Raw genomic sequence first — 10966 nt, 5'->3', positions numbered from 1 at the left:
GATACGATATCACACTTATAGGCTTATACGAGGTCAATACGTGACCTATACTACACCGATACGATACGATATCACACTTATAGGCTTATACGAAGTCAATGCGTGACCTATACTACGTTATACGATACGACATCACACTTGTAGGCTTATACAAATACGTGACCTATACTACGTTATACGATACGATATCACACTTATAGGCATATACGACGTCAATACGTGACCTAAACCACACCTATACGATACGATATCACACTTATAGACTTATACGAGGTCAATACGGGACCTATACGCCGCTATACGATACGATATCACACTTATAGGCTTATACGAGGTTAATACGTGACCTAAACCACACCTATATGATACGATATCATACTTATAGGCGTATACGAGGTCAATACGTGACCTATACTACGTTATATGATACGATATCACACTTATAGGCTTATACGACGTCAATACGTGACCTATACTACACCTATACGATACGATATCTCACTTATAGGCTTATACGAGGTCAATACGGGACCTAAACCACACCTATACGATACGATATCACACTTATAGGCTTATACGAAGTCAATACGGGACCTAATATTTGTATTATTTTTAATATTTATAATCAATAATATTTGTATTATTTAATAATATTGTTTTTTTATAAATAAACATGGAAATACCCCAAAATAAAACAATTAATTTCCTTTTTTTTATAAATATAAAAAGGAATACACAAAAAAATACATAAATGGAGCTTTATATATGCTGCGTATAGATCCCTACGCTGCGTATTAGACAAAAATGATAAAACTACCCTTGTATTTGGCTTCGTATAGCCTTAACACAAGGGTATAAAAAACATTTTCAGATCTTTATATACGCTGCGTAGAGGTCTATACGCAGCGTATATATACTATAAGGGTTAAAAAGATAATTTAACCACATGTTTGGGGTTAAAAATAAAAAAAACTACCCTTTATATACGCTGCGTATAGACCTATACGCAGCGTATACAAAGGTCTGAAAATGTCTTTTATACCCTTGTGTTGAGGCTATACGAAGACAAATACATGGGTAGTTATGTCATTTTAGTCTCATACGCTGCGTAGGGGTCTATACGCAGCGTATATAAAGCTTCATTTTTATATTTTTTTATTGTGTATTCCTTTGTTTATTTATATAAGAAAAAGAATATTATTTATAAAAAACAATATTATTGGTAAATAATACAAATATAAATTATAAAAATTAAAACTAATACAAATATTATGAATTATAAAAATTAAAAAAGAAAATTATTTATAAAAAAATATTATTGGTAAATAATACAAATATATTATTTTGTTATCGTTTAAATTAAATTATCGTATTCCTTTGCTTATTTATAAAAAAAAAAGAAAATTAATTGTGTGTATACGAGGTCAATACGTGACCTATACGAAGCTATTCGATACGATATCACACTTATAGGATTATACGAAGTCAATACGTGACTTATACTACACCTATACGATACGATATCATACTTATAGGTGTATACAAGGTCAATACGTGACCTATACGATGCTATTCGATACGATATCACACTTATAGGCTTATACGAAGTCAATACGTGACCTATACTACACCTATACGATATGATTTCTCACTTATAGGCTTATACGAGGTCAATACGGGACCTAAAGTACACCTATACGATATGATATCACACTTATCGGCTTATACGAGGTCACGTATTGACGTCGTATAAGCCTATAAGTGTGATATCGTATCATATAACGTAGTATAGGTCATGTATTGACCTCGTATACGCCTATAAGTATGATATCGTATCGTATAGGTGTGGTTTAGGTCACGTATTGACCTTGTATAAGCCTATAAGTGTGATATCGTATCGTATAGGTGTAGTATAGGTCACGTATTGATGTCGTATAAGCCTATAAGTGTGATATCGTATCGTATAACGTAGTATAGGTCACGTAGTGACTTCGTATAAGCCTATAACTGTGACATCATATCGTATAGCGTAGTATAGGTCACATACCTCGTATAAGCCTATAAGTGTGATATCGTATCGTATCGGTTTACTATAGGTCACGTATTGACCTAGTATAAGCATATAAGTGTGATATCGTATCATATAGCGGCGTATAGGTCCCGTATTGACCTCGTATAAGCCTATAAGTGTGATATCGTATCGTATAGGTGTGGTTTAGGTCACGTATTGACGCCGTATAAGCCTATAAGTGTGATATCGTATCGTATAACGTAGTATAGGTCACGTATTGACGTCGTATAAGCCTATAAGTGTGATATCGTATCGTATAACGTAGTATAGGTCACGTATTGACTTCGTATAAGTCGATAACTGTGATATCGTATCGTATAGCGTAGTATAGGTCACTTATTGACCTCATATAAGCCTATAAGTGTGATATCGTATCGTATAGGCGTAGTATAGGTCACGTATTGACCTCGTATATGCCTATAAGTGTGATATCGTATCGTATAACGTAGTATAGGTCACGTATTGACCTCGTATAAGCCTATAAGTGTTATATGGTATCGTATAGTAGCGTATCGTGTTGCATCGTATCGTATCGTATAATGTATAGTATAAGTCTCGTATAGGTGATGTATATGCCTATAGGCCTACACGGGACCTCAACCACACCTATAGGCCTATACGGGACATATATACACCTATAGACCTATACGGGTGTTATATCGTATCGTATAGTAGCGTATCGTGTTGCATCGTATCGTATAGTGTAGTAGCGTATCGTGTTGCATCGTATCGTATCGTATAATATATTTGTATTATTTACCAATAATATTGTTTTTTATAAATAATTTTCTTTTTTAATTTTTATACTTCATAATAGTTGTATTATTTTTAATTTTTATAATTTATATTTGTATTATTTACCAATAATATTGTTTTTTATAAATAATTTTCTTTTTTAATTTTTATAATTAATAGTAGTTGTATTATTTTTAATTTTTATAATTTATATTTGTATTATTTACCAACAATATTGTTTTTTTATAAATATTTTTTTTCTTTTTTTTTTATAAATAAACAAAGGAATACATAAAAAAAAATACAAAAATTGAGCTTTATATACGCTGCGTATAGGTCTCTACGCAGCGTATATAAACCCTTGTTTTCTGTGCAATGATTGCTCATAAGGCTCTGAAATCGATGGTTTAATACGCTGAGTATAGGTCTATACGCAGCGTATAGGGTTAACCCTATACGCTGCGTATAGACCTATACGCAGCGTAGGTAAACCCTAAGTGTGCAGATAGGCAAACTGGGTGTGCAGATAGTTAGGGCCTACAAATAATAAGCCAGTTTTGGCAAACGGGCCAAATCAAGTTCAGTATATGAAGCTTTGCTCGTGCTCTTTCACTAAATGAGCCTTAAATTATGCACGATTTCGTTTAAGCTTGCCTTGATTTATTCTTTAACGAGCTGTTATGGAGTAGCTCACTAGCGGTTTGGCCCATTTACACCCCTACTAAGTACTAATAGCCAATGTTGTAAAACAAGGTCTCGGAGGTCGAGTAATCGCTACAAGGTAGACTGCCGAGGTCCGGGTACTCCCCGGGTACTTTCAACTCTAACTAGGGAGCTCCTAGCAACTTTTGCAACCATAGTAATAGCTTTTAATGCTCAACATCTCTATTTTGAAAACCCTGACCTGTCCATTTTCAAGGGCGGATCTAGCCATAATTAACAGGTTCCCACGAACCCACTTGGTTTGGAATTTTTTAGTGAGATCCTATATAGAATTTATAGAATTTTTAATGAACCTATATAAGAACCCGCTGGAAATATTCCTGCCTGTTTTTGCCACAGATAAAAAAACCAGAAATTTTTTGGTATTAATGAAACTTCAATCTGCATGAAATGGCATCCATCTTTGGTGAAGCAATAAAAAGTAAAATGCATTATGACATTAAAGATTCATTTACACAAGTGATATGCTGCAAGTTCTTATATGGCATCATACTTTTGCCCAAGAAAGAAAAACTAGGTGTATAAAAAAAGGTCAGATGTATCACTTCACAAAGGGAATCCCAGAGGGAACTAGTTCCATATACGCATCATATTCCAACCCGAAAAACTGTTTCAAGAAGAACTCCTCATACGGGATTCTATTGTAGAAAAAACACCAAGTGATTATTGCAAACGCAACGGTTGACACAGGGTTACACAGCATTATTTGAGTACCTACAGCCCAAATGAAGAAACCAGTATACCCTGGATGTCGGACGATACCATAAATACCAGTAGTAATTAACTTATGATGTTCTTCATGATATCTCTGGATGATATGAGTAAAAGCCTTTTTAGCAGTAAGAATCGCGACCTTCCTAACTGTTTCTCCAAAAATCACCATGTAAAGACCCAAGTTGCTTATCGACCGATTTTGTTTTAACGTGGGGAAATAGTACAGTTCGATTAAATATTCTGTAACTGAGAATGTCATTGCCAGGATATAATCTTTGCTGATTAAAAGAGACTCGGTAGTTACTTTAGATTTCCCATGACACGCGATTGCTAGAAGGTATTCGGACATATGAAAGAAGAGTAAAGTGTAGAACATTTGTGACAATTGTCTGTGAGCAGAATCACTGAATGTTTCCATCATTTTGAACACTTCTTTCAAACAGATGGAAGGTTGAACCCAAGTTGATCCAGGCCGCGGTTTATTTCAAACCTGAAAAAGATAACATGTTGTTCATACTTCATATCAAGTAGTAGAGTTCAAATCACACACGTAAGGTATTTGTTTTTCCCCATAACTGAGATTATCTAACCACCATACTCAATTGGATTCCAAAGAGAATGAAGTATGAACAAATATTTAGTTGCGAAGCAAGGAATTAATTTTGTTTATGCACCAACAGTAACCGAAATATTTTAAATTAGTCATTACTAATATCCTGAGATTTCGAAGGACACGTGTGACAAGTAAAAAATCAAGGCCTTAACATGAAATTTATACCCACTTTATAATATTTTTTTAATATATGTTATTGACGTACGGTACCTAATGAGGAAAAAAAATTTGGGCCACGTCTTGAACATGGGCGCTATGGAGTCGTCCGCTAAGACACCCTAAGTAATATGATTGTAACAATAAAAACTAATTCAAATATTTAATCTGCACAAATTAGTATACCATAACGACATAGTGTTGCTATATGTACAACTTGTATACGGGTTGTATACATTCACATCACACGACAAAGAATCAAAGATGACATACCTGACATGCAGACATGTGTACGATCCGTATAGGTGTATAAGGGTCGAATAGTTGACAATCCCTTGAAAAAGACAACTTGTATAAGTGTATATGGGTCGTATATATAAGAGTATAAGAGGCTCGTATAAGTGTAAGTGTATACGGGTCGTATACATGTCAGGGAGTCGATAAATTTTAAGGTGTGTGAATAGCTTGAGCTAACAACTAGTATAAAATGAACAGATCCAATCAAATCAAATCTAACAGGGCAACGGTCCTATAACCAATTAACCAGAACACATTCAAATTTTTATCATTTTATCATTGTAATCTAAGAAACAGATATACGCAATCAGACATTGCCATTTGCGTTATGAAAAAAGAAGAGAAAACTTACAGAAAAGACGTCAGAGATGGAGTGAAATGAGAAGAGATCCAGTGCATTACTTAGAGAATGCGTCACCGGTGCTCTGAGTGGCCGCCGTTGAGAGCCTGACGCGCCACCGTGGCGGGCGTCCGTTGATGGAGAGAGGGGCTGAGATTGTGAAATTAGATGTGGGAGAAACTAAATTCAGTTTGCCATATTACAAGTTCTGTAATATATTATCATGTTTGTTATGAGTTATAATATAATAATACTTGTATTTTTGTTATTATTAGTTTTGAAATATGAAATAAAAAGGTTCAAACCGTTTAAGGTTTTAAGCAAATTGCAGCTTAAGTAACATTTTACTTTTTTTTTTATTCAAATAATTATCGTAATATAATTATTATAGTTATATATTAGTATTGAAATTACAAAAAATAAGTTAAACAATATAAATTAATCTGAATATATATAAGTTTGGTTGATGTGAGCTTGATTATACCGCGACATTTACATACATTTTTATAGAAATTTATAAATTTTAATATCTTATTGATTCAGATACATGGTAAATATAAGATTGGTTAAATGGTTGATATTTGCTAGTCGTGACACTTGTACGCCAGTTAGTTAGGCTTAGTGTTATGAGTGAAGGGTGGAGCGTGGGATGGCGGTGTGGTATTGGGGATGGAAATGGTACATCACGACTCTCCCCTCATCTCACATGATTTTGTGAAGGGGATGATCCCTACCCCGTTCATCGTCAACTTTCTCTCTCTCTCATAATATATATATAATTATATGTAATTATTAGTATTGTGTATAAGTGAAGTTTAAGGTTGAGGGATGAAGGCGAAGAATGAAGAAGATGGTGATGTGGCTTTGAAGTGACTATAAATGATGAAGGGTCTTGGCCTCGGCGATTTTGCCCTGGTCTGAGACAGTAATCTCAAGCTTCTTGTTCCTGGCCTCAAGGACCTTCACAGCCTCACAGGATTCAGTATAGAGGTTCAACAGGTATTGTAGGCCCTACAAAACAGAACACGGGTATTGTTTAGTACTAACTAACCAGAATACCAAACCAGTATATGTATACAGGATAAAGGGTCAAGAAATTACCGTGTGGAGAAAGGAAGTCATGGGCTCCAGGGAGTCGGTGAAACTAAGGTCCTCGTAAGAGAACCCTTCAGAAGCTAGAGCAGCGGTTTCAGAGCCCTTTCTCTTTTTTGACATGGAGGCACGTGCTCTTGAAGTAGGCTTTGGAGCAGCAGCTGGCTTGGAGCTTGCAGTGGCTGGAGTCTCTTTCTTAACCTAAACATGGGCGGGATAGTTGTCCAGTTCGTCATGGTCCAAGAGAATAGGCATCTTGCTGGTGTTTGCACAGGGGAGTTATCCTAAAACTTTATCATACAAAATTTTAAATAACAGAATTTACGCATGATATTGAACAGGATCCTTACCAGACATGTTTGAACTTGAGTGTTGACTTGAGGATGCTGGATTCGGAATGAAACTTCTTTCGATATCAGGAAGCTGGTAGATGGCTTGAATCCTTTTCTCTGAATCGGCGAGGGGAGGTGCTAGTTTTCTGAAGTCCGCTGTACAAAACAAAAGAAAGATATCAGTCCAGGATATAGAATAGGATATTTTTGGCGATGATCCTAAAACCCTAAATTCTACCCCTTGTTAACCACTCCACCGGATAATCTAACTTCTTTTTACAAAAAAGAACTTGGACTTCCATTCCTCTTCATTCCTGGTGGCCCGGAGAATCAGAGGGACGTTGGAGGTGGAATAAAACAGAAACTTGCTAGACCCATGGGATCTTAGCTGGTATGCTATGGGAAGATCATTGACGGAAAGCTCTGGGATATGGGTTTTCTTGATCCGATCAAGAACAACTAAGACACGCCAGAGCATGGGCATGGTTTGACTGAAGCTGAGACCGGTGGTGTGAAAGAAATCGGTGATGAAGTTGGAAAACGGAAATCGAAGACCCAACGTGAAGGGAAAAGCGTTAAAACAGGGCCATTCTGTGGATGACATGTCTGATCGAAGTTCCCGATCGTATGGCCGGAATATTGCGCTGTCCGGGAAGATGCCGGAGGTTCGCAGGGCCGACAGGTAGGCATTATCAAACGAGCACAGTTCTTTCTCCGGATACTGGAGCAGATTCTGCGGCGTGAAGGTGGGGACCGAGTCGCCGGAACTTGACCTGGTTTGTCTCGCTATATTTGACCGGAAATAGAAGAAAGGAAGGAGAAAAGGGATGAAGATAGGAGAGAGAAATTACCTTTTCAATTTCTTGATGAACGGTTAAATGGGAGATAAGATGAGAAGATATAGGAGGTGTAATGAGTGAATATAGCTTGAGTAGTTGCATCATGTCAAATTAGCCATCTTATCACTTAATTACCTCGGTAACATAAAACTATTACCATTGGGATGAGGGATCCTCAACGGCAACATTTTTGGGGACAACTGTTATGGGTGAAATTCTGAGCCCATATCCTGACACTATATCCTTGATTTTATGTTAGTTGTTTATGATCAGGATACCGTACGATATTGGTAACATCCTGAGGCAGTATCCTGGCAGTTACTAATAATTTTCTTATGAGTTATGGCTGCAGGAACACAACGTTCACCAGGACTCATTCCCCTAGAGACTCGCTCAATATTGTTGGGAAATAGACGTTGAAGCCGGAGGAATAGGTCTTCAACGTTCAAAAGGGAATATGCGGAAGTATCCCTAGTTTATAGGAGAATTTGTTTGTTGTTGTAACTATATAAATGGATGGCCAGATCGTAGGACACTCACTTCACTTCGAGCTCTCTAACTCGTACACATTTCTTTCTAGCAATCACACATTAAAACACTCACTACTTGCAATCATTGTAACACTTAGTAGCGATCTGAGCATTATCTTGCACTGTATCCTGGTTATTCAAGCAATAAGAAGAACAAGGCAGCCGACGATTATCAGCTCCCGAGGTTTTATGCTAGAGATCTAGATTGATCAAGGGCTTTCCTTGTACATCCTGTGTCCGCTTTTACTTTTTCAGCTCATTGTTTGATTATTGGTGTAGCTTGATATCCTCAAGCTATATCCTTAAACTGTTTTCTTAAACAACCAATTTGACATACTTTTTGCAAACACCAATAGCACACTACCTCACAAACTAATTTGATCACTTAATAGCTTCGGTAATTTTTGACCAAAACAATTTGGCGCCCACCGTGGGGCAAGTGGTGCTATTTCTACTAAAAGCTTTGTTAAAATCATTACTTGGTTTTCTATTTTCAAAACTTTTTACACAACTGTTTTTAATGGCTTCAAAATCAAACATGAGCTCTTCCTCAATGCCTGCTACAACTGGTTCGGCGCTTCCTCCACCTCCACAAGTTCAAGCTCCTCCAAGGAGAAGCGAAAGCCAAATATCCTGAGACACTCCTCCTGCTCACAACGTCTACAGATCTGGTGTTCCAGGGAGAACTCCTATCATGGCTTCTAATGATGAAATTTTGTCTTTGTTTGGTAATATACAGGATCAAATGAAGAAACAACAGGAAACAAACCAGCTCATAATGAAGGAGATACAACTCTTGAAGTCCAACTCCAAGAGTCCTGCTGAGGATACTGTTACCCCTTTGCAGCCCGGGACGCCGAACTTTAGCTCAGCAGTATATACTAAGGATAATCAGGGCAATGTCATACCGAGCCGTTCCCAAAGCAATGTTCCTGAGATACCCTCAACGGCCAGGATATCGACTGTGAGGGGCCCAGGATACGCTCTAGGATATGGCAAGAATCATCAAGCTGGTAACTTGTCAAATAATATTAATACTCATGTTACTAATACCCTTGGATCTTCGCAGGATGCAGGCGTAACATCGGCACTGTCCAGAGAACTCCAGAAGTTGAAGGATATGATATCAAGTGTACCCGGGGTAGTGCAGCCTATACCGGAAGTATCCCAGGATAGTCACAGGATATCTCAGTTTGCTTATCCTATCTGTTATGCTGAAATCCCGAAAAGATTCCAAACTCCCAACATGAAGCTTTATGACGGGGGATGAGGGATCCTAAAGAGCATATTGCCCAGTATAGGGAGAGGATGGAGATAAACCCTATCCCGCCGGATCTTAAGGAAGCATGTCTGTGCAAGGGCTTCGGGTCCACTCTAACAGGACCAGCCTTGAAATGGCTCCTAAATGTTCCACCTCATTCAATTACATCATTTGCTCACTTAGTTAATTTGTTTAACTGTCAATTTTCTTGCAGTAGAAGCTTTGAAAAACTAACAAGTGACCTCTATAGGATAACACAGTGACCTCTATTGGTGCATGTTTTGTGACAACAGCTTAATAGTTTGACTATTTAGTCTTTGGATATTTTGTATTGGGCTTAGCATATTGGTTAGGGAGTTATTTCTTTGTAATGGGCTTGGAGAATGGCCTAGCCCAGACCAAAGCCCATGTGCAAACCTTGTCCTATATAAACAAGGCTTGGCATTAGGGTTTAGGTTAGCCAGTGAATAGAGTTTGAGAGAGAGTTAGAGAAATCTATAGAGAGTGGCTGAGCGATTTCTAGTGGGTCTTGAATTGATTGTAAACTTCGTGTTGGATAATCAATAGAAGACCGGATTGAAAGTGCATCATGTTCTTGATTCTGTTTCTACTCATTTTCTGTGAAATCTGATCTAGGGGATTCCGCACTCTAGGTTGGATCGACGATTCTGTTACGATCCGCACGGATCACAGGACCTACAATTGGTATCAGATCCTGTAGTTGATGAATCTGGACGACCCAAGACCATCAAGGCTTGGGTCCCCCACTCTAACTAATTTTTGGTTGGTGTGTGCAGGAGCTGCTAAGGAGGATTATCAACTTATGGTATGTTGATAGTGGATGCTCTAGGCACATGACGGGGGATGCGAGGTTGTTTTCTGAATTTGAAGATTATGATGGTGGACATGTTAATTTTGCTGGTGCTAAAGGTGGTAGGATTACTGGAAGAGGAAAAGTGACGAATGGGAAAATCACATTGGACAAAGTGAACTATGTTGAGCAGCTTAAACACAATCTGATGAACGTGTCACAAGTCTGCGACAAGGGTCACTCGGTCCATTTTACAAAGTCTGAGGCATTGGTGTTGAAACCGGGTTTGGTCATTCCGGATGATTGGATAGTAATGCATGCATGTCACACCCAGATTTCCACGTGTCTCACCGGTGGGCCCGGTGGGGATTACCGTGACGATGTTGGCAACAATATAGTCAAACCACACAATTATATAATGCACAGCGGAAGCATAAGATAAATATATATAT

At 37.7% G+C, this 10966-nt stretch overlaps 1 protein-coding gene across 1 annotated transcript; it reads right to left on the bottom strand.

Moving 5' to 3' along the window:
- Positions 1-3946: 3946 nt before the first annotated feature.
- Positions 3947-5819, bottom strand: LOC110936936 (protein-S-isoprenylcysteine O-methyltransferase B). The gene is made up of 2 exons (XM_022179341.2): positions 5662-5819; positions 3947-4733 (listed from the first exon to the last, which is right to left on the bottom strand). Exon 2 carries the CDS (start codon positions 4662-4664, stop codon positions 4071-4073), a length of 594 nt encoding a protein of 197 aa, XP_022035033.1. The 5' UTR covers positions 4665-4733; positions 5662-5819; the 3' UTR covers positions 3947-4070.
- Between the last annotated feature and the right edge of the window lie 5147 nt (positions 5820-10966).

The sequence above is a fragment of the Helianthus annuus genome, chromosome 1 (assembly GCF_002127325.2).
Source record: "Helianthus annuus cultivar XRQ/B chromosome 1, HanXRQr2.0-SUNRISE, whole genome shotgun sequence".
Lineage (NCBI taxonomy): Eukaryota > Viridiplantae > Streptophyta > Magnoliopsida > Asterales > Asteraceae > Helianthus > Helianthus annuus.
This window is presented reverse-complemented; position numbering and strand designations above follow the sequence as displayed.

What these genes read in the sequence shown, in the direction of transcription:
- LOC110936936 (XM_022179341.2), bottom strand. Translation starts at nt 4,664, where the DNA reads ATGATGGAAACATTCAGTGATTCTGCTCACAGACAATTGTCACAAATG.